The 25,981-nt window shown below is 35.3% G+C and overlaps 1 protein-coding gene across 22 annotated transcripts in view; it reads left to right on the forward strand.

Moving 5' to 3' along the window:
• SLC4A10 (solute carrier family 4 member 10) overlaps positions 1-25,981 on the forward strand; it is a 289,593-nt gene that overhangs the window by 126,483 nt on the left and 137,129 nt on the right. For all 22 annotated transcript variants that reach the window (XM_072751727.1, XM_072751726.1, XM_072751733.1 and 19 more), the window contains exons 3-4: positions 9,274-9,420; positions 17,709-17,847. In XM_072751727.1, coding sequence (XP_072607828.1) covers positions 9,274-9,420; positions 17,709-17,847 — 286 coding nt within the window. The remainder of the gene's footprint in view (positions 1-9,273; positions 9,421-17,708; positions 17,848-25,981) is intronic.

Consider the following 25,981-nt stretch of genomic DNA (forward strand, 5'->3'; position numbering starts at 1 on the left):
AGTTGCTTAAAACAGGGTTATTATAGTTGGGATTAGGAAAGTTGGCAGTATAGAGGAAACAGGAAGACAATGAGATAGGACAGGAAAATTTTATTTTGTCTTCTTATTCTTTTGAGCCACTGAGAGGTGAGTAGTATGAAGGACAAAGGAGACTAATAAGTATGAGTGGTCTGCTCTGTAATAGGCCTCATGTTTAATACTTTATATATATTATATTCTCATATAATCTTTGTAGGAAGTATTTTAAATCCATTAACAGTTGTTCATTTTGTTCTAAAAGCAAACATGAGGTGGTTTCTGGGTCAGAGACAGACTCTTACTACTTATAGCAATAACCACATTCATTGTCCATGTCTTCTTCTTCCCCTTTAAGGTGATATGATGAGAACCAGGTGGTTATATGCACAGGAGGGAGGCCCTAATATTATGAATCTGTGAGTTTATATAAGAATTTCTCAACAGCTGCCTTTTTCCCTCCTGAGAGAGAGAGAGAGAGAGAGGGAGGAGAGAAAGCTTATCTACTTTATGTAATCAAATCTCAAGAAGAGGAAGACCCTTAGTTTAAACCCTTTGGACTATAAACCAGTAGCTATGGGGATTTATTATCTTTTGCAGTGTAAAGACATGAATCTGGAAGATAAATGTCTACATCTCTATGAAGGTCTATATTTTTTAATCAACGTTTAACCTCCAAAGCTTGTCCTTTAATCCAGATTCCATTTTTCTTTGCTTTAGGTCTCTAATCATGTAGAAACAGGAAATATTTTCTCTATGGTTTCATAGCCATAAATTGTGGCTTTTTCATCACTGTTACTTTGAAATTTTTTCCATTCTTAAGTTTTGAAATGTGCTTAGTATCTAAAGCATTATTATGTCTGTTATCTATATATTTTACTTAAAAAATCATTTCTATTTATACAAAAGATTTATGTACTCAATAAAAATTTATTGAGCATCCAGAACTATCAAGCACTGTTCTAAGTACTTTGGGGATATATCAGCAAACAAAATATCCCTGCCCTTCTTTTGTTAAAAGACTTTGGGGAGAAACTAGAAAGTAAACACTAAATATAACAAGTTAACTACATGGTTATGTAAGTGCTATAGAAAAAAATAAAAATAGAGGATTCTGAGAAGCATAAAGGGTCAGAAATGGTAGGGTGTAATATTAAATAGGTGTTTGTAGGCTTCACTGAGAAGGTGAAATATGAGCAAAGACTTGAAAGAAGGGAGGAATTATCCAAGTAGGAAGAATGTTCCAGGCAGTGAAACAAGACAGAGGCAAGTTCCCAGGGTGACACTCAGAACAGCAAGGAGACTATTGTGGCTGAAGTGAAATTGGGTGAGGAAGAGATCAGTAGGGAAGAGATCAGAGACCTAATAAGAGTGGGGCATGCAGATCACAGAAATCTTTGGAGAGCCCTCAAGAAATCTTGACCTTTTCTCTGAGTAAAATAAAATAACAATATTAGAAGAAAGAATGAATGACATGATCTAACTTTCATTTTTAAGAAGGCTACACTGGCTGTTGTGTTTGGTGCAGACCATAGGGATAATGATAGACTCATGATAGAACAGTCAGGAGACTATTGCAGTCATACAGGTTGGGTATGTTGTGGCTCTGACCAGAATGGTGAAGTAAAATAATTCAAATTCTGGATATATTTTGCAGGTTGCTCGAATAGGTTTCCCATTGGATTGGTTGTGGGCTTAAGAAAAAGAAAGGAGCCTACAATGACTCCAAGATATTTGTCCTGAGCAACTAGAAAATTGTATGTCATCAAATGAGACGGACAAGATTGTGGAGGAGGATTTTATAGGAGGGGCTTGGGATGGAAAAGAGTAGGAGTTTAATCCCATACATGGTGTTAAAAAAATCCTTTTTAAAAAAAGATTTTATTTATTTACTCATGAGAGACACAGAGAGAGAGAGAGAGAGTGAGGCAGAGACATAGGTGGAGGGAGAAGCAGGCTCCCTGTGAGGAGCCTGGCGCAGAACTCAATCCCAAGACCCTGGTATCATGACCGGAGCCAAAGGCAGATGCTCAACCACTGAGCCACCCAGGTGTCCCACATGTTGATTTTAAATTGTATTTTAGACATGCAGTAGAGGTGTCATATGAGCACTTGGATATGCCCGTTTGGAGTCTGGGAAAGAGGTTGGAGATGAAGACACAAAATTGAGGGCTACCCACATAGAGGTGGCTGTAGGGCAGATTTAAGTTTTGTGGGGCCTGAAGCTTATGAATTTTTGAGGGTTCTCTAAGGGAAAAATTAACATTTGAATACAAATTAGGTCAGAGGTGGATATTTATTTAGAATGAGAAAAAAATCAACAAATGATTATTTGGAAAGTGATAAATGGCACAAAATCCTAACATTTGGAGAAATAGCATGCTTTTAAAAATGAACTGACATAACTCTGTCATACTTTCCCCCCCTAAATTTTTGACCTCTAATATCAAGGATTTTTAAACAGAATTTCCTATTAAGGGTATGGAAAATTAACTCTATTATTATTCATTAAAATTTATTTTTTATTAATGTAGCCTACAAAGGGTTCTTTCATCTTTACAACTGAATTAGTAATTACACAAAAATGTTTGGGGTTGTCTTAAAATTTAAGAAAGCTTCTATCAGGTTTCTTGTATATATAACCCATGATATATAGAGGAATTTTCTGGAGACTAACTCTGGCTCTATACAATTGAAACTTTGCTTCTTCTCTACTACCCACATACTTTTATTTATTTATTTATTTATTTATTTATTTATTTATTTATTCATGAGACACACACACACACACACACACACACACACACAGAGGCAGAGACACAGGCAGAGGGAGAAGCAGGTTCCATGTAGGGAGCCCGATGTGGGACTCGATCCCGAGTCTCCAGGATCACGCCCTGGGCCAAAGGCAGCCACTAAACCGCTGAGCCACCCAGGGATCCCCCCCACATACTTCTAATGTGGAAGATTGTGATGCTTTGCATGTTATGATAACACTTCAGGCCTGAACCTTGTTGTCACAGTGTCAGATGAGTTTGGTACAATGGGTACAAGGAGTATTACTCAAAACGATTCTAATTCCAAGATAGCTAACAATAACCTACTCATATATGGAAGTGCCTGCAAATCACATAAATACTTTCCATTAAATCCAACCTAAATGTATCTACACCTCTATTTTCTCTTAGTTTCTCAAGATGTCCGCAGACACTCAAGTGCCTCCCATCATGAAAGTATTTTACATTAATAAATTTTCATAAAATATATGACCATTAGAATATAGTGTTAGTCCTCTCCACCCTTACGTCTAATCTACTATGAGCTATGAGTCTTGACTTTCTTTTTTTTAAAGACTTAAAAGACTTTATTTTATTGAACAGTTGCAGGTTGCAGAGATAGTGCAGAAAGTACAGAAAGTTCCCATATACTCCATCCCTGCACACAGTTTCCCCTATTACTAACACTTTTCATTATCAGAATACATTTGCAACTGATGAACCAGTATTAGAAGATAATTTTTAACTACATTTCATAGTTTACATGAGGGTTCACTCTTTGTTTTTTTATATGGGTTTTGACAAATGTGTAATATTACATATCCACCATTACAGTATCATAGTGTCACTTCTCTAAAAATGCCCTGTGCTTTACTGAAACATCCCTACCACCTATCCCTGAACCTCTGGAAATGTTTGGTAGTTTTACTGTCTCTATAATTTCCAGAATTTCATATAGTTGGAATCCTACAGCACATAGCTTTTTCACTGATTTCTTCAATTAGCAATATGAATTTAAGGTTTCTCCATGTCTTTTCATGGTAGATGGTTTTCTTCTTATTGTTTAATAATACTCCATTGTATGGCCATACCACAGTTTGTTTATTCATTTATTTTTTATTATTTTTAAATAATAAATTTATTTTTTATTGGTGTTCAATTTGCCATCATACAGAATAACACCCAGTGCTCATCCCGTCAAGTGCCCCCCTCAGTGCCCGTCACCCATTCACCCCCACCCCCCGCCCTCCTCCCCTTCCACCACCCCTAATTGGTTTCCCAGAGTGTTTATTCATTTAAAGGACATCTTAGTTGTTTCCCATTTTTTGACAATTATGATGAATAAAGCTGCTATAAATTTGTGTGCAGGGTTTTTTTTTAAAGAATTTTATTTATTTATTCATGAGAGACACACACACACAGAGAGGCAGAGACACAGGCAGAAGGAGAAGCAGGCTCCATGCAGGGAGCCTCCTATGGGACTTGATCCCGGGACTCCGGGATCACAGCAGCCAAAGGCAGATGCTCAACCGCTGAGCCACCCAGTCATCCCATGTGTGCAGGTTTTTATGTTGATGTTTGCTTTCAACTCATTGGGTAAATACCTAATGGGTGAATTCAGTATTTAGATTAGAATCTGGACATAGATATTACACTTTTCACAAAAATTAACTCAAAATGGATGATAGGCTTAAATGTAAAACAGAAACTTGTGCAACTCACAGAGGGTAACATAGAAGAAAATCTAGGTGACTTTGAGTTTAATGATGACTTTTTAGATATAACACCAAAAACACAATTCATGACAGAAAAGTTGATAAATTGAACATCTTTAAAATGAAAACATATGCTCTATGAAAGATACCATTACAAGTGAAAAGACAAGCTAAAGAGAAAATTCTTGAAAAGGCATTTCTAATAAAGGACTTATATCCAAAATATACAAAGAACTCTTAAATCTCAACGATAAGAAAACACAAATCTAATTATAAAATAGGAAAAAATCTGAACAGACACCTCACCAAAGAAGAAATACAGATAGTAAATACGTGTGTGAAAAGATGTCCAATATTGTAGGTCATTAGGGAATTGCAAGTTAAAAGAATGAGGTATCACTACATACCCATTAGAACAGCTAAAATCCAAAATACTGACAACATCAAATGTTGGCAAGAATGTGGAGCAACAGGAACTTTTATTCACTGATGGTTGGAATGCAAATGGTACAGCCACTTTGGAAGACAGTCTGGCAGTTTCTCCTATAGGTAAACATAAGCTTACCATGTGATCCAGAATTCAGTCATAGTTATTTACCCCAGTGAGTTTTGATATTTTAACCAGCCTTGCAAGATTCTGCCTCAGGAAACTCCTTCAGCTTGGTCTTCTTTGCATTTAATGTCCTTAAGACATCAGTTCAGCTGTGTGTCTTGGCATCCTCTTATCTGATTATGCTTGGATGTGGTTTCAGATGGTTTATTTTAGCCTTGACTTGGCAACTTTTTAGGATGTTACTTTTGGCACATGCCCATCAAATCTGCATTTCACAAACAAAGAAAATATTCACTATACCCAGCCAGGCCCTCTGGACTTGCATCTTAAGTCCTGGTGCCTCTTCTCTTTATCCATCTGGGGAATGGTTATCTTAATCAGTAATTATTAGAAACATTTTGCAATCTTAAGATTTAGTTTAAGTACCACCCTCTGTAAAGCCTTTATTGCAAGTCTAGGAAATATTCATTGCCTAAACTTCCTCAATTTCACTCATTTCTTCATTTACTGAAATTGCTCTTATGAAGATAACAGATAAACATTCATTTCCAACTGCAATGGCTGGTTTTGAGTCTTAATCTTGTTTTGGCTCCTGTATAGCATATAAACTAGTAAATGTCCCCTTCTTCAAACTCTCTCTGTTTTTTTTAATTTTTTAAATTTTGAAATGAAACAAAAAAGCTTAGGTACAGAAAATAAAAGTACAGAAAGCTTATGTTTAAATTTTAGATATTATTGAAAGAAAAACTTTTATCAAGGAACAGAACATTTCTGCTACCCCAGAAGCTCCTCATGTGACTCTTCCCAGTCACAGCTCTTATTCACTTTTGTGCCAGAGGTAATAAGTATTCTGACTTTTGGTTTGATCTTTTCCTATGTATGCATCTCTGAACAATATATTTTAGTTTTTCTATTTTTAAAGTCTTATAAAATAAATTCTATTATATATATATATTTTAATCAATAGTATGTTTGTGAGATTTATCTACGTTGTTATGCATATTTCTGGTTTGTTCATTATTGTCATATATGTCCCATTATGTGAATACCCCCTACTTTATACATTGTTTTAATGGATTTTTGGGTTGTTTCCAGCACTTTTTTTTTTAAGGTTTTCTTTATTTATTCATGAGAGACACACAGAGAGAGGCAGAGAGGAGAAGTAGGCAGAGGGAGAAGTAGGCTCCATGCAGGGAGCCCGACATGAGACTCCCTCCTGGGTCTCCAGGATCACACCCCGGGCTGAAGGCGGCGCTAAACCACTGAGCCACCAGGGCTGCCCACCACTGAGCCACAAGGGCTGCTCCAGCACTTTGTTTTTTATAAGCAGTGCAGCTGTAGAGATTCTTATACATGTCTCTTATACTTCTATACATCTTCATGCAATTTTCTAAGATCCAGGGAAATTGCTGGATTATAAAGTATGTATATTTTCAATTTCAATAAAAAATGCTATACTGTTTCAAAGTAGTTTTGTAAAATACTACTGGTACTCAATGAGAAACTGATCTGCACCACACCAAGACATAGAATTGTCAACCAATCAACTTTTGCCAAGATGGTAGGAGTATAGAGAGATCTCCTTATGGTTTGAATTTCTATTTCCCTGAGAACTAGTGCAGTTGAGGACCTTTTCTTACATTTAGTAGCAGTTTGTATTTTCTTTTTTATTAAGTGCCTGTTAAGTTTTTTGTCTATGTTCCCACTGGGTTTTCATTTTTTCTTAGGATTTGTGGATTTCTTTTTATATCTAGCTTATTAGTTCTTTATCAGTTATATGTGTTAGAAATGTATTTTTTTAGAAATGCATTTTTATGCCTTGTAGCCCTCCCAGCTTATAATGAAGAGAACTTCCTGACTTAAATATAATAAAACTTATTAATCATTTCTTTTATGAATACTAGTCTTTAAGAATTGTTTCCTAACCTGGCATTAGGAAGACGTTTTCCAGAGACAATAGAGATAAAAAGCAGGTGTCTAATCTCCCATATTTAATTGAAACTCTGTGACTTAATTTTTTTAAGCATCTAATTTCTTTTTCTGACTCTTAGATGCAAGGCTCCATCTGAATTCTCTTCATCGCTCCGCACATTCCCCCCAGTTAATAGCCTTCAACATATTAGAGAATAATAGTGTTGTGATGGTCCAAGTAATTGCAATTACTAACATTTAAGATGCCAAATTTGTGAATTGTTTTAAGTATACAAGTTTGTGGTATATCTTTATATTTCATAAGGTAAATTCTCCCTCCTTGAGCTTCATCAAGATGTTAGTGTTTATTTTTCTTTTAAGTTTTCTTATTACATTTTAGATGATTTGTTCTAGTTACGTTGAAATAGTAACGTCAGAAATTTGTGATTGTATTGAATTTATAGATTAATTAATGTATGTCTGTTTTGCGGTTCACATCTTCTCTTCACTTATTCTGATATGTTTGTTCAGGGTGAGGATGCCCAGAGCAATACATTACACTTGTGAGCTCCACTTTTTACATAAGTTGGGAGGGCCAAAACCTGCTGACTTATAAAAATAAAATAATATCTTGTTTATATTTGTATTATTATGTAGCACAATACTACAGAATAAAATGTTTGTTATTTCAGTAAATGTTTGTTAGGCATCTGTTGTATGCCAAGCACTGTGTCAGGTGCCAGTGATACAAACTGACTAACATAATAGCCTTCTTAGTGAAGATTTATAAGAAGAAAACTTCTTATAGGTAAATAATTACAATCAAGAGTTATTAAGTATTAGAGAGCCCTTGAGGAAGAAACTGGTCAACTATATTTAGAATGAGAAGGTATGAAAAATTTTATACTTGGCATAATCCTTGAACTGAGACTTGAGTAGTTATTCATCAGATAGTCAGGAGGGATGAAGACATTTCCTATAGTTGGGGAATAAGAACAGTATTAAATAAAAACAGAGATTTGAGAACATCTGGCTAAAGGGTTAAAGGGGCTCATGCTGGCTCATAGTGTGTGAGGCAGAGTGTATTTAGAAGCCTGGCCAGAGAAATAGGCAGAGGTCAGATATTATTTGACCTTAAAGAGTACTCAAAAGCTTTATAGGCAGCAGAGAACAACCAATGAGTTTAAAGCAGGAGAGTAATGTAGTCAGATTCGCATTTTTGGAAAAAAAAAAAAAGCCATCAGCACTCAGGATGGATAAAAGGTAGTACAAGAGTGCAGCTAGGAAAGAAAAAAAAAAAGCAGGAAGGAGAATGTTCTAATAGTCCTGATGGGAAATGATCAGAGTCCAACTAAGACAGTAGCACTAGGGATACTGAAGAAAGAATGGATTTTAGAGATGTAAAGAAGGACCTGATTATAAATAAGATAGTCTTTGAGATGACTGGATAGATGGTGCATTTACTAAGATAGATGATAGATGGTTAATACTTGGGAGACAGAAAAGAGTGAGTTCAAACATGGACATGTTGAGTTTGACATACCTGTGGGAAGGATATACAAATAATATGTGTAATAAGTGGTGGATACATAGGCTTGCAGTCCAAGAGAGCAATCTGGCATCAAATTTTAGGTCTCAGAGCCTATAATAAATATGTATCAGCTGAAATCATAAGGTCAAAGATAGAGCCTGGGGATCTCCAACCTTGAATGGGTAAATAGAAGAACCACAAAGGAAACTGATATGAGCAAAACAAAGGAGGAGGAGGAGTACCAGGAGAAAGTGGTCATAGAAAAGAGAGTGATCAATAGCATCAAGTGTCACAGATAGATATAATAGATCTGAAAAGATTCCATGGGAGTTTGGCATTACTGTGGACCTTGGTGAAATCTGTTTCATGAGATAGTGATTGTTTCACATACCGAACTGTGAAGGGCAGGGAACTGGTGAGATAACAGTTAGTTCAGTGTAGGGAGAAAATAAAATAAATTTTCTTTATGGGAAGAGTATAATTATAAACTATGAGGGATAGATATAAAGAGATTAATACAATTAATAAATTAATGGTGATTATAAGATATATAACCAAATAATTAGCATTATAAATGTTTGTGGTAGATCTGTGACATATTTAAATAGGTATAAGGGCCAAAATACCCTGCAAGTCACAAGCTTTTACATACTATACACACTCAAAAATGGTTTGCTGGATTGAACTGAATAGAGTTCCATTAATATGTAAATCATCATCTTCTGTGCTCTGGAATAATTCAGATTTTAATTTGTGCGTTTGCTTCTGATGAAGGTCATCGGACACTATTTATTGGAGTACATGTGCCCCTGGGAGGAAGGAAAAGTCATCGACGTCACAGGCATCGTGGTCATAAACACAGAAAGAGAGACAGAGAGAGAGATTCAGGATTAGAGGATGGAAGGGAGTCACCTTCCTTTGGTAAGAAATTTTCTTCTTGTTATGTTTTTATTAAATTTACCATGGTAATAATATTATACTTGCTCAATCCATAATTAGCAGTTATACCTCATACTCATAAAATTGCTTATACTTTTACAAAAGATGTTGGTTGGTCAGATGGGGGAGAAGTGACAGGGAAAAGACTTGATCTTTATTTTTCTCGAATTGTGCTTTGTGAAGTTGAGAATTGGCTTAGATTTGTGACTGAAGAAACACACAGAATTTGTGAACCTTAGTTGTATAAACCCTTGATAATGTGTACAAATAATAGTCATTGCTGTAAGCAGTTAAAAATCCCAGGGGGAAATGCCTTTATTAAGTCCTCACATACTTTTTTTTTTTTTTTAAGGATTTTACTTATTTATTCATGAGAGAATATGGTAGTTGGTAACAATATCTGAGTGCCTTGAAAGCCTGTGGACATAGCATAACCAAGAGCCTGGCTTTCAGTTTCTTGACATTTCCATCTCCTATGACCCTCTCCTCCACTGTACCTAGTTCACCTAACTCATCCATAGTCACTCTACCTCTGAGGTTATCAGTGCATTTGCTTTGGTTTCTGACCCTGCTTCTCTCCTGCTTGCCTGCCTATGCAAATGATTGACCTCTATTTTTTTTTTCTATCCATGCTATCATCTTTCTTTCATTATTTTCTTATCCTACTCTGATTTCATAGCCTATAATTTTAGTAATACTTTTGTTAATCTTCTAAATATCATAGGTTCCCTGTTTTAATTTTATTCATACTTTCACTCCCACTGACCCCTACTTTGTTGGGGTCACTCTGTGTTCCTGCTCTCTCTCTGCCACCCCGATGGGCACGCTGTGCTGGATGTACCCATTCGCCATGGCAGATTGTAACTATTTAAATTCACGATGCAATCAACCTTCACAGTGCCTTCCAGTTCTATTGTGTTTCTTTGATTCTTAAATTAACTGTTTTTCAAACTTTTTCATCATTCTCCACCATCCCTTTTTTCACTATGACTTAGCAGATACTTTCTACTTTGGAGGCAAATTATGTCATGAGAATAAACTCATTCACTTTCTTTCCTATTAGACAGTAGATATTAAAATGATGATATATGTCATTACACATTTGTCCAAACCCACAGAATTTGCAACACCAGGAGTGATCCCTAAAGTAAAATATTGGACTTTGGGTGATTATGATGTCTTCATGTAGGCCCATCCTTGGTAAAAAGAAATATACCATTCTGGTGGGTGATGCTGATTCTGGGGGAGGCCCTGCATATGTGGGGGAAAAGGGTATATGAGAAATCTCTATACCTTCCTCTCAATTGTGTTCTAAGCCTAAAACTGCTCTAAAAGATAAAGCCTTAAAAAATAGGGTGCCTCAGTTTTTTAATGTTTTTAAATGTTATTGTTCACACTAATATGCAACGTATATCTTCTACATGATTATGTATATTCAAGAAGTAGAAAAAGAAATTACATTTATATAGCATATTTGCTTCAGGCATTATTTCTTTTTTAGAATGTTAATAATATAAGGCTTGGTTTTATTACCAAATATTTTAGGAAGTTTGTCAAATGAGATTTTACAGCAAAATGAACAAGAATTGAGTCAATAGCCAAGTCTTGTGTTTCACTACCTCTTCAAAGGAAGATGCCAATTTCCTGAATGGAATATGAATATTTATTTGAAATGAGACTGATGAATTCCTATAAATATCAGATGTACTTAAGAAAATCAACAGTGCAACATATACATTTCCGATCCAGTATCTTAAATAAGAACCTGGTACTATCTTTTTCCTAAAAGTATACAATCCGGTAATAGTTATCTAATACCTATGAAACCAAATCTTATCAGAATCAAATTAAATACTTCTAATTAGCCTGTTATTTTTGTGGCTGGTTGTTTTGGACCAAAAAAGAAAAAAGAAAAAAGAAAAAATCAGTACTTTATTTTTATTTATTTATTTTTTTGGAGGGGGACGATGTTTTTAAAGATTTTATCTATTCTGTTTACTTGACAGAGAGAGAGAGAGAGCACAAGCAGGGGGAGCAGCAGGCAGAGGGAGAGGGAGAAGCAGACTCCCTGCTGAGCAGGGAGTTGGCTCAGGCTCAGGGCTGGATCCCAGGGTCTTGACCTGAGTCGAGGAAGGCTGATGCTTAACCTACTGAGCCACCCAGGTGCCCCAAGATAAGGAAGAACTTTAAGAAAACTAAAAATGCAAAATCAAAACCAACAATAGAAATAGTAAAATGCAGAACTGTTATTGTAGAGAATCAAGTGGATAATCTGAGAAACTAACTCAAACTACAAAGGAAAAAGACAAAGAACAGGTATTACTAATTTAGCATGTAGATAATTTTCACAAAGAAAATATCAAGGTAAGTGGAACAGAATCAAATAAAATAGGAATATGTGCTGTAAATGGAAAAATATCAGTGTATGCACATTGGAAAGACTTTCTAACACACCCACCAGTAGGCCTGTCTTAGGAATTTTCTTAATTAAAAGGACCCAGAAAAATGTATTGCTTTTTAGCCTCCTTCATTATTTGGACTGTCTTAAGATTAATACCAATGCCCTTTCAATTAAGTTATTGTAAGACAAAGCAGAGATAGACATAGAGATTGTATATGATAATTACTGACTCATAGAAAATACTAACAAATTAAAACTGTTTTGTCTTTTTTCTCACTTTTCATAATCTCATCAAAGTCAACCACTATTTCAATAAAACAGTTTAAAGATTACTGACCCATTTATGAATATAAAAGAATTATGATCATTTGTAAGATTCTTGTAACTGCTACAATGAATACTCTTAGTGGGATTTAATCACAAAGTAACTATTTCTGTCTTACACCATCTCTTTGTATTTATTCAGTGGATCTAATTGTTAGTCTTCTCCCAAATGAAAACACTGGTGGGCTCCCCAACTTTTCTAGTCACTTTTAGGTAACTCAAAGTCCTCTATCAGTACTTAAAATAAATAGTCTCATGTAATAGTGAAAATTTGAACTTAGATTTAACCCTCAGGCTTTTCCCCTTCCCTTGCCCAGGCCTGCTGCAATTGAGGAAAGAGGATGTAGTTGCCTTTTTTTTCCCTCCTACCTTAAACTTCTCCTCCCAGATGCTCCATCATTGTCCTAACTGGTTTCTGATCCCTTCAGGTTTGGAGCATAGGAAATGAAAACCAACTAAAAGGGATGGAGCAAGAAAGTTCTTATTTAATTAGTACTATTGCAAGCTGATGTCACATTCTCTAGGGTTAACAAGAATTTGAATCTATTCATTCTCCCCTGCAGGATCTCTCACCTGTATTCTCTTCTGCTTTATTGTTTATTCCTCCTCAACACCTAGGCATTCAGCTACAGTAATAGATTCTCTCTGGGGAAGTCTTGTCTCTGTTGCATGGCAGACTCTTGGACAGAAGCCCATGCTCTACATTCTCTCTCTTCCTCTGGTTTTCTCTGTCTCTCTCGTGTGGCCCATATATGATTCATAGAAAATACACATACCCTTACTGCCTTGATAAACACTAGAAAGGTATGTTATCTAAAGCAGCAGTCTCAGCCATCAGCAGCTAGGCAAACTTTGTGTTTTTCAGGCAGAAATCATACCCTAGTCCACTGCAGGAGGCATACCAAGCCCTTTTAATGCCCGTGGAGCAATACTTGCTTGACCTGAGGGAGGGGCAGACATCCCTCTATCCTGCCTTTTAAGGGAACTTGGGACTCACATTATAGTTTACTCTGAAAAAGTCCTCTCCAAAATGTGTCTACTGTTTTCAACCTATGACCCCTTATTAGCCCTAGTGTGGGTGAGGAGTTAGATGACTAGGTTTTCAGGAACATGGTTGGTGAATTCTGCAAGTAGTCTTACACCCTCTTTGGAGACAAATACACTTCTTCTTGATGCTTCAGCTGAAATATTTATTTTATTAATCTGTTACCTTATAACCAAATGAGCTAATTAGCATTAATAGCAATAAATATATTATTTCAATTATGTAAATGAATTAAATGTAAGACTCTAAATGAATAGACTGTATATAACATTAAAAAATATGAGCAAAATCTTAAAGTTCAAAGGCAGATGGAGGATATTGATCTGTAGACACCAAAGACATGAACTTGAATAGAACCATTAAAATAATCATTTTTGAACAATTTCATAAAATAGATTATCTGAATATTGATTTACCTAAAGTACAACAAGGATAAAGAGGAAGAAACAAGGATGAGGTATTTCAGAAATGCATAATGTTAAACATTTCATATTGCAAATCCGCTCCCTTGAGCTAAATGTCATAGTGCAAGAGGCTTCCTATCTTCATGACCGTAAGATCACATTTGTGAAATGCAAATTTCCCAATTCACTTCTGTGATTATACCTGTTATGCTGCTATGGAAAATATATTTTTCAACATATTTGTTGACTATTCTCCAGAAAGTGCCTAAAAAATAAAGAACTTTGGAACTGGGCCAATAGAAAGGAGAATATTTTCATTCATTATTAGGAAATGTGTACTTAAGAGCATGGTATTAATATGTAAATAAAACAATATGAATAATATAGCTAATAATGAAAAGGTAAAACTTTTCTAGGAAACCTCCTTAGTTACAATTCTAGTAGGGTTTTTTTTTCAGTAGTGTAACTATGTAAGTTTGATTTTCTTAACTAACCACTTATTGAAAATATAGTCTATATTCCAAGTGGAGACAGCATATTTATTAATTTCTGATTGTAAAATAATACATGGCCTCTGGAATTCCAGTGCTATTGAACATGACTAGCCAAATCCTGTAGCTCTTACTCAATTATCATCATCGGTTCTATAATATCTGACATTATTGACTCCCGGTTCTTTGAAACCCTATTCAAACATGTCTCCTGTTATATTACTCTCTCCATCAGCTCTATGGTCAATAAGGGCAGAGACTTTTTTGTTTATATCAATCTAATTCACTGCTTAGAATAGCACCTGACCTATGGAAGGTACTCATTTAATGCAACAGTCCTTTTACATACTTGTGTATTCCTTTTCTGATTCTTTTGTTAACTCCTCTTCCTTCTCCCAAATCTTGAAGTTGACTATTCTCCCTATGTTGAGTCTTTTTCTCTCCCTACTTTTTGAGTCCTTATTCATTATAATCATATGACTTCTCTAAATGCCACCCACATGTCTCTACCACTGACCCTGTCTTCTTTTTCCACAATCAAATATCCAGCTGCCCTATGACCATCTTTATATGCTTGTCCCGAAGTCATCTCAAATTCAGCATATCTAAAAATTGTTTTCTGAGCTCTCAGTCTGTAATAGTGGTTGTCATCCTGACAACCCCTTTCTTCCCCAGGTTTTTTTTTTTTTGAGAAATATAATTGACATACATCACTGTGTAAGTTTAAGGTGTACAGCATGATGGCCTGATTTACATATATTGTGAAATGATTACCACAGTACGTTAATCACCGTCCAATCTCCATTATCTCATATAGATACAATAAAAACAGAAAAAATTATTTGGATAAGAACTTTTAGGATCTATTCTCTTAACTTTCCTAAATATCATACCACAATGTTAGCTATAGTCATCATGTTTACATTACATGCCTGGTACTTATTCATCTTGTAACTGGAAGTTTATATCTTTCAATCACCTTTTCCCAATTCTCCTAGCCCCACCCCCTGCCTCTGGTAACCACAAATCTCTTTTTCTATGAGTTCAGTGGGGACTTTTGTGTGTGTATGTATTTGTTTCTTTGTTTTTTTGGTTTTGATTCCAAGATAAGTGAGATCATATAGTATTTATCTTTCTCTGTCTGTCTGACTTATTTCACTTAACATAATGCTGTCAAGGTTGATCCATGTTACAACTGTCTTTTAATCAATGGCACTATTATTTTCTCACTCTCCCTACTTAAAATTCTAAATCTATATGATCATTATAATCAACACCACTACCACTAGCATTAGCATCAATCATCATAAGTAAAATTTATATAATGTTTTATAATCTGCAAGGTATTGTAATAATTTTCTCTCATACCACTTGTTTCTACCTTTTGCCAAGAGACTGATTTTGACTATGTACAATATTTAATTTACTATTGTACAGTAAATTTAAAGTTACCATCGAGATAAGTGTAACAAGGAGAATCAGAGTGCTATGAATTAGTATAACAGATGTCTAATTTAATTGTTTGCATAGGAATGTGCCTATATGTGTGTTTGTGTATGTATTTTGCAAGCCTGATTGGGCACATTGAAGTAGATGCTGAAAGATATACAGGAGAGCTAAAGAAAACAGTGTGTGCAGTGACCCTGATATGAAAAGGAACATGGTATTTTTAAGAGTCCAAAAGAAAGCTAATGTACCCTGAATCGAATAACAAGAGAAAGAGTGGCAAAAGACAAGGCAAGTGAGATGGGTAAGGTCTAGGGCCTCACCACAAACATTCATTTATATAGAAAGTAGGATGCTGTATTATATTTATATGATTTGTATGTTTTTCACATTCAACTTCTGAAGTCCTCTCAGTTGTGACTATGATAACCTAATATTATAAATAACTGATGAATTGATTTTCACAAAAAATTAAAATTATAGAATTCAGTAATCATTCGGTTTGTTACTGATTTACTTATTCTTTTAGGTTTTATTTATTTTTTTAAAAAAGATTTTATTTATTTGTTTGTTTGTTTGTTTATTTATTTATTTATTTAAGAGGGAGAGTGAGAGATAAAGAGCACATGAGCAGAGAGAGGGCAGGACAAGCAGACTCCCTGCTGAGCATGGGGTTTGGTCCCTGTGATCATGACCTGTGCTGAAGGCAGACCCTTAACCAACTGAGCTACTCAGGCAGACTTTTTTTGTGTTTAAAAAAAATATTTGAGAATACCAAATGTTTTGCTGAAATAGCATTGAATTTGTAAGATAGTTTTCCACTATTGAGCCTTTCCATTAGTGTATATTCATTCATTTACTTAGGTCTATTTTTATATCGTTTAATGAGGTTTTATCATTTTCATCACAAATGTATTACATAATTTTAAAAATTTCTTAGATAACTTTATTTTTTCCTTCTAAAATAAATGGATATTTTTCCTAATAGATTTTTAAATAATTTTTATGACAGTATAGGGATAGAGTGGATTTTGTATTTTGTCCAGTGACCTAGTATTTGTATCACCAATGATTTTAACCTTAACAAGTCTATCAGAAATGCAGGCATGTCCTTAGTGCCTTCATCTCCCCCACAACAAAAACCTATTAACACCTTTGGATGTTTTCCCTACCCTCTTTTCTGTAGCCATCACACAGTGGAATGAGAGAATGCCACCTCGTGGGTAGCATGGGCAAATAGGTCAGATTGGACTAACTGTCCTCAAGCAGTTACTCTAAAAACAGAGTCTAGACCTACTTATCAGCTGAACTGGAAACTCTAAGGCCAACTAGCTGGACAGGAAGCCTTGTAGGAAACACTGTCAATCTATGTCCCCAGATAATATAGATCTCTGTTTCAGAGTCCCCCAAATTGTGAACAACATGTTCTTTTCAGGAACATCATGTGCACCTTTGAGATTGTGTGTCTTGTGTCCAAACCACACATTATTTTGCTCCTCTACCAAAAACATAGTGACTCGTGCCATCGTCATGGTCATAAGAGATCTTCTAATGTTTAAGCAAACACCACCAGTAGATGATTTAGCATGCAGATAATTTTGGATTTGGTTTCCATTTATATAGCATTCTGAAAAGGCAAAACTATAGCAGTGGAGACCAGATTTGTGGTTGTCAGGGTTTGGGGAAAGAGCAAAGGTATGACTATAAAAAAACATCACAGGGAGTTTGTGGTGAATTACATTCAGTATAGTTTTAGTATAAGTGAATTTTATCAGAGTCTGTTCTGAATATTACCATGAAGTATAGCATATATGGTGAGAGACAATGTGTGTGCATGAGGAAGATACAGAGTTTCTATGATGAGTGCTATAAATAATCCAAAAATAATCATAATATTCAATATTTTTGATAACGTATATATCCTATATTTACATTTTACATAATTATGCTCCCAAATTATACTAGACTTCATGTAATGCTAAATTTAGGTTCTTTTTTTCTTTCTAAATTTAGTTTTAATTTCCCAAGTATATTCTGGTTGAGGTGTTGCAATAAAGGGGCAGGGAGGTGTGAGTTTGGATTGGTGTTGAAGGTGATGACCAGGAAATTTTAAGCTTGAAGTCATAGTAATGCATGTTCATGTCTCTCACTTTCTATAGACACCCCATCACAGCGAGTACAATTTATTCTTGGAACTGAGGATGATGATGAGGAACACATTCCTCATGACCTTTTCACAGAACTGGATGAGATTTGCTGGCGTGAAAGTGAGGATGCTGAATGGCGAGAAACAGCCAGGTGAGGATTTTTGTTGAAGGAAGAAAGTCTATTAAAGGATGTTCATGCTATCTATTGGAAAAGAGATTTGTAAAGCCACGATTTTGCAAACATTCATGAGTGCTGTTGATTTCTGAAATTGCTCATCTGGCCTGGGCATATCCTGTAATGGGATATGGGTCAGAATGAAATCTGAAGGCAGCAATTATAGTAAACAGTGACGCAGAGCCAGCAACAGCTGCAGCCTGAAAGATCAACAGTGGCATAATTTGTGTGTCATCAGGAAAACAATAGGAATTTAAAAGTAATTTATTTCTATCTTTTCAACTGCTGGCCTGTGCCAAAACTAGTGATATTATTTGATAATTTGAATGTGGGACTTTTTTAAAGAAAAGGAAAACATTTTAAGAGGCTTTAAGTAGAGTCCTGGATATATTTATGTACTATCTGGTGTGGATAAAAATATTTTGTAATGTTTCTAGGATATGCATACACTTAAACATAGTGTTTTTCAAAATAACTTTTAAAAAACTATGTATTAAAAAACTACTATAACTAATATTTCTATATTTCTATGTTGCCATGCAATTGATGAATTGCTATAAATATATTTTTTAAGATTTTACTTATTTAAAAAAAATATTTTACTTATTTATTCATGAGAGACACAGAGAGAAAGAGAGGCAGAGACTCAGGCAGAGGGAGAAGCCGGCTCCTCCCAGGGAGCCTGACGTGGGACTGGATTCCGGGTCTCCAAGGTCACACCCTGGCTGAAGGTGGCGCTAAACCGCTGAGCCACCCGGGCTGCCCAATGAATTGCTATAAAAGAATAATAGGCTAAATTTTGCGTTTACTTTTCATTCACTCATTTTTGCTTTTTTGCTCATTTATTTAACAGACATTTATGAAATATCTATTATGTGCCAGGTATAATGGCTAAAAAACAACAAAAATCTTAGATCTTGCCTTTAACAATCTCACAGTTTAATGAGGGATTTAGACAAGTAAACAAAGTTATAGATATTGTATAATGAATGCTGTGATACAGGTGTGCACAAAGAACTATGGGCACACCTCGGGTTTTCCATTAGCCACTGCCTCCCAAATTTTATTGTGAATACAAATCATCTTGGGTCTTGCTGGAATATAGATAGATTCAGTAGGCCTCAGGCATGGAGTCTCAGTTTCTGCATTTCTAATAAGCTTCCAGCTGATGTCACACTAATGTTTTTGGTTTGAGGATCACATTTTGAGTAGCAAGGAGAAGGGTGAAGGGTGAAGGAGAAGGGATTAGGATAGCTTTCCTGGAGGAGATGATTCCTGAGCTGACTCTTGAAGGGTGAATTGGACTTAGCTAGGAAGAAAAGCAGAAGGGATGGTATTCTAGGAAGAGGAGGCAGGGTATACTTGAACACGTCCATTGACACAGGTTTGATTATTTTATTAGGTTATCCCTTCCATGGTCACACAGCTTTCATTGTCAGAAATTCTTCTTGTTGGCCATATTTGTTAGTGGCCCAGGGATTGAACAGTCTTCTGAGAGCCACAGTACATCATTGGATCCTATTAAACTTGTGATTGCATTTAATCATTGCCTTAACTCTACCCAGAGTTAGTGTGAAATTAAATGTTCAGTCATATTATAAATAATATTGGCTTAATTAATTCTTGTTTGATACATTCAAATAGTCTTTACAGATCTCTTTTATTTAAAAAATACTAAAACTAAATAGAAGAAAATTAAAATGGCTGTTACCTAGTTCCTCTCTGTTAACATTAAAAAAAAAAATAAAATGAACTGCTAGTATTTACAATTCCAAAAGTATGGAAAGATAAAAAAGCAAAAGTATCCTCTAGTCTTGTTCACATTACCTGTCTTCAAAGGTAATCACTGTTCTTGTGTATCTTCTCATAAAAATTTTAATACCTAGATCTGCATGAAAATATATGCTTTTAAAATTTATACAATAGGAATGATATATAATGTTCATACTTCACTTTTTCACTTAATAATATATTTGGACCATTTTCCATGTTATCAATACAGATTACTCAATCTTTTTAACGATCACATTAAATTTAACAATATGGATAAACTTTATTTAGCTACTCTTGATAGGGATTTAGGTTATTTTATATTTTTGCTACAAACATTGCTACAGTGATCTTTTACATATCTGTTTTGGTGTTATTTTGTACATAGTTAGGTAAGGTGAATTTCTAACAGTGGAACTTATGTACCAAGGAGAGCAGGCTTTTAAAGTTTGATAGATACTGCGAAATCCCCTTTATAAAATGTTTTGGTAATTCATACATCTATAAACAGCGTACGAGAGTGCTTATTTTCCTCAAACCCTTGTGAGACTAAATCATCAAACTTTTACATTTCTTTGCTAATTTTATAGATGAAAAGTAAATCTTCTTGTTGTAATTTACATTCTTAAAATTATTAGTGAGACTGAACATCTTTTTATATACTTTATTTTTTTCCCCTGTGAACTAACTGTTCATTCCCTTTACCTATTTTATGCCAAATCATTTTCTTTACGTTCCTTTTTTAATACTTTAAATTAGGGGTATGTTATTCTGTCTAAATTCCCCTTTTTAGTGAAAAAATCTTGTAGGTTAATCATTTTCTTTCTGAAGCTATTATAATATTTTGAATATAGAACCAAATTTGAAGTAGTTTTATATGACTTGGTAGATTTTAAGCTTAAGAACCATTTACCCTATTTTTTTCCAACTGCATCAAAGACTAAGTGCTTTGCACTTTTTCAAGTATGAATAGTCATCTTTTTTCTTTGATGGCAGAAAACCAATGTATGATAATCTTCTCCACCAATTAGCATTGTAACTGCTCTCTCATGATTAAAGAGTTGTCGTCAAGGAATTTAAAGTGCATACCTCCTTGTTTTATATATAAATTTATTTTTTATTGGTGTTCAATTTGCCAACATATAGAATAACACCCAGTGCTCATCCCATCAAGTGCCCCCCTCAGTGCCCGTTACCCAGTCACCCCCACCCCCCGCCCACCTCCCTTTCTACCACCCCTAGTTCGTTTCCCAGAGTTAGGAGTCTCTCATGGTCTGTCTCCCTCTCTGACATTTCCCACTCATTTTTCTCCTTTCCCCTTTATTCCCTTTCACTATTTTTTATATTCCCCAAATGAATGAGACCATATAATGTTTGCCCTTCTCCGACTGACTGATTTCACTCAGCGTAATACCCTCCAGTTCCATCCACGTCGAAGCAAATGGTGGGTATTTGTCATTTCTAACGGCTGAGTAATATTCCATTGTATACATAGACTACAGCTTCTATATCCATTCTCTTTCGATGGACACTGAGGCTCCTTCCACAGTTTGGCTATTGTGGACATTGCTGTTATAAACATCGGGGTGCAGGTGTCCTGGCGTTTCACTGCATCTGTATCTTTGGGGTAAATCCCCAGCAGTAAAAATGCATACCTCCTTGTTTACAGCTGGAAGCGTCTATCTTCAACTAGGTGGAAGAAATACTAGATATTCCTGGGTGGCAGGAAGAAGAGGGATCTTTGAGGTATGATGACTATGAAAGTCTGATTAGTTTGAGTCTCTTTATTGCTGCAAAGTACTTTTTGTAAGCATTTCTTATATACTCCTTTCTTTACTGTCACCCTACATGATAGAGCTTAGAAGTAAGATTGGGATGTGTGTTTTGTCAGGAGTAATTCACCTATTCATAAAATGGTTGGTGATCTGTTCCTTTTAAGCAGTAACTTCCTCATGACTTGCTCTCTTTCATGAAGCTCTATGATGGCAGGACAAGACTAGAATCTAGCCGCTTCACTTTATCATAGTTGAACAGGTAGGATTTCTCATGCTCTCATGGATTAACCTAAACAACATGTTTATCTTAAACCATCAAAATGTATTGTTATTCATTTATAAAGAAGAGTTGATCCAGTTAATTATTAGTGTTCTCTGTTATTAAATAGGACCTGTGTTCTTAGCCATGCTTCTGGAACCTTATGCATGGTACAGCTATTTGAGGTTCAAGGAGACATCTGATGAGCAATCAAAATAGTAACAGACATTGAAGAGGAGGATAGATGAATTTTGGCTGAGACACAATACGTCAGGGAAGAACAGAGTGTATTTATTGAGGATTTAGAAATGTAGTGAGTTTTAAAGTGGCAGAAGTAATTTTGTCCTGGTTGCCCTAGTTCATCTGAAAAGATTAATTTTAGTTAATTTAGGACTCCATCTGATTTTCCAAATGAAATTTAATTCTAATAAATCATTAGCATAGCTATTTGAAGCACTTATTTATTTTGATTAATATTCTAGGGGGATTAATAATTTTCTACCCTAATAGTAGCAATAAAAAGAATATTTTATCAGCACATTGCACCTGTCACATATCACATCTTGAATAATTCATGTCCACTGTTGTTGCCAAGTAAAACTTGAGCAAAGTTTTAGATTTTGAAGCTAAATTTTTGAATCATAATTATTTAATAAATGTTTGTGAAAACCAGCTGTTCACTTTTAAAAACCCCAAAAGAAGCCATATGACAAGGGCTAATGAAATCAACACAATTACAATGTCCTGCTTATAAATAACATATAATGTTATTAATAGAAAAGCATGCAAAGATACCACAGCTGTGCAATTATGAAGACAACATGTTTGACTCACTGTAGTTGCCCTTTAAAAGTGCTTCCCACAAATGAGCTCAAAAGAGGCAAAACAGGGAGTAGCAGTTAGCCTCTAATACATACATGGTAGTATCAAAAAGGATTATTGCATCAAAACAGTTTTATTGATGCTGTGAAGGCATTTGATATTCAAAATTAGTAAAGGTTTAAGTCATCAAGATTTTTCCATGAGATGTGAGATGTGAAGATAATATGGATTAAGGACAGCTAGGGGCACCTGAGTGGCTCAGTGGGTTGAGCCTCTGACTTTGGCTCAGGTCATTATCTCAGGGATGGAGCCCCGAGTCAGGCTCCCCTCTCAGTGAGGAGTCTGCTTGTCCCTCTGCCTCTCCCACTGTTTGTGCTCTCTCTCTCTCTCTCTAATAAATAAATAAAATCTTTAAAAAAATCTCTTTAAGAATAGTTAATAGTTTTAGGTTTGGATATATTTCACTTCCCCTTTCCCTTTAAAATAGGCACTTTATGATTTCATATGTTATTGTCTCCACCCTAATCATGTCCCTCCTCCACCATCTGTAGCCTCAACTCTACCCAAATGAGGATGTTTTCTCTTAGGAATCCATAACTTCTCCCAAGGGTATAATTTTGGATGGTATTTTACTTTCTATTTGGGTAGAATCAGAATAAAAATTCCTAGAAAAACTTAAAGGGATTGGTGGGAATCGAAAAAACAGGAGTTAATTTCTAAGGAGAACATCTATCTCTAATTTACAGAAGAATTTTATTTTGTAGATTTTTAATTTTTTTTTTATTTATTTTTTATTTTTTATGATAGTCACACACACAGAGAGAGAGGGGCAGAGACATAGGCAGAGGGAGAAGCAGGCTCCATGCACCGGGAGCCCGACGTGGGATTCAATCCCGGGTCTCCAAGATCGCGCCCTGGGCCAAAGGCAGGCGCCAAACTGCTGCACCACCCAGGCATCCCCTATTTTGTAGATTTTTAATATGAGTAATGCAGAAGAGATTATCATCTCTTAATCCTCAAAGAATTCATGAAACACCTATTTTATGTTGTTGCTGATCAGTAGAAGGAGATTCCAATGTGTTAATCATGGATGAAAACAGATCCAGATACACGTTAGCAAAATCAAACAATCTCAGAGTTTAACTCTGCCCCTCCCCCAGAGAAAAATGTCATACAATTGGCCTACAGTTCTGATTCTTCTCATTGGTCATTACTTCTCATTCATACCTGTGAGACTGTTGTTTGCTGTAGTTTGCTGTTCAAATAAATGTCAGCTGAGTTTATTTGAAAGCTGGAATAAATTGCAGCACTTTAGGTCATTAACTGCAACCAGGCATTTTGCAACTATCCAGTGACTACAAATCTTTAAACAGGATTTGGTATGTTCCCAGACCTCTTAATTTCTATCTTTGAAATATGAAATGTAATAAAGAAGCAGAAAAGAGAGATACACTTTTGTATTTGTGTATGTGTGTAGAGAGAGAATACATGTATAGGATATATATGATTTTTTATATAGTCTTTTAAAAATAATTAAACAGCTCTTAAAGCTTTTGGCATCATTCTGAAGTTGGCCTGAAGCACCGAATCTTGAAATGTTTAGAAACTTGATATTTGTAACTTGTGAGTTTCTTTTTATGGAAAGTATCTTATGCTTTTTCCTATAATATTCATAAAATCTATGGCTAAATCAAACTAGCATCCATATATTTGATTATCTTAACTACCAAACTGGAATTCCCAGAGACTCCATTCTTCTTTTCTAAAGGACCAAGCCTCCAACCTGGAGGAAATTATGCTAAAGGAAGGAAGATACCTTTTAGATTTGTCTTTAAAATTTCTTTTCAGAGAAACACATAGATCAATGGAACAGAATAGAGAACTGAGAAAGACCAACCCACGTATGGCTACCTGATTTTTGACAAAGGGAAAGCTGTTTCATGGAAAAAGAATTGTCTTTTCATCAATAGTTCTGGAACAACTAGAGATCTATAGGTAAAAAAAAAAATTTAATACCTCATAGTGTATATAAAATTAATTCAGAATAAATCATAAATCTAAATGTAAAACATAAAGCTATACAAATTTGAGAGAAAAATATAGGAGAAAGTCCTAGGACTTAGGACCTAGATGATGAATTTTTATTTTTTAAAAGACTTTATTTATTTATTCATGATAGACATAGGGGGAGGGCAGAGATACAGGCAGAGAGAGAAGCAGGATCCATGTCAGGAGCCTGATGCAGGACTCGATCCCGGGACTCCAGGATCATGCCATGGGCCGAAGGCAGGCGCTAAACCACTGAGCCACCCAGGGATCCCTGATGATGAATTTTTAGATATGATATCAAAGCACAATCCATAAGAGAAAGTATCCATAAATTGGACTTCACCAAAATTAAAAACTTTGTGCTGTGAAAGATCCTGTTAGGAGGATAAGGACAAGCTATAGACAATGAGAAAATATTTGTAAGCCATATATTTGACAAAAATACTATATCTAAAATATGTAGTGAACTCCCAAATTTCAACAGTATGAAAACAAATAAAATAGGAAAAGGGGTAAAAACACAGTCTGGAAGTGACACTCATAATTTCTGCTCACAATTCATTGTCTAGAACTAGTCAATAGTCACATGGTCTCACTCAGTCAAAAAAAGCCAGGTAGTGATATACTATTCTCTACCAGGTAGAAAGGGACAACTAGTTAATGAACAGTACTAATGATCACCACATGATTTATAAAGTATTATGGCCCTATCAAGGCCTGAAAATCATTAAGAAGCATTAATATAAAAAATTCCCAAATGTATTCACAAAAATATTCTATAAAATTGCCAGCATTGAAGAAATATGGTCAGTGATTTAGAGCTTAAATATAATTTTTTTCAGTCTTCAAGCATCTTATAAACTTAGGTATAGGTATTCGCTGTCTGTCAACTCTTGGCAGGCACAGCTATTCTTCCCTGTTGGTTTCCTTTTCATTTCCTGACAACTTCTGCTTCCTTAACACGAGGATGGATACATAGCTTTCTTTATCTTTCTTGGAACTTTGTACATTAATCATTCTGACTAGCCCTTTTGGTTAGTTACTTTTGGCTGATCCACTGATTCCATAACAAGTTACTGTAACATATTTCTCCTTTGTTGGAGGTAGATCATTTGACTACATAAAACAATAATACAATATTTCATGGAGAATCTGAGTGATTTTGCTGTGGGAAGTTAGGGTAAAAATGACTAAGGAGAGAAGAAATGAGGAAAATGTTGGAGGGAAGAGGTGGAAAGGCAATTTAGGCTTTATATAGGGTACATTAAAAATGGTGGAATTAGGGGCTCCTGGGTAGCTCAGTCGGTTGGGCGTCTACCTTCAGCTCAGGTCATGATCTCAGAGTCTTGGGATTGTGCCCTGTGTCATCAGTCTCCCTTCTCAGCAGGAACCCTGCTTCTCCCTCTCCTCCCAGCTTGTGCTATCTCTGTCTCTA

Source organism: Vulpes vulpes, chromosome 3, assembly GCF_048418805.1.
Source record: "Vulpes vulpes isolate BD-2025 chromosome 3, VulVul3, whole genome shotgun sequence".
In the NCBI taxonomy this organism is placed as follows: Eukaryota; Metazoa; Chordata; class Mammalia; order Carnivora; family Canidae; genus Vulpes; species Vulpes vulpes.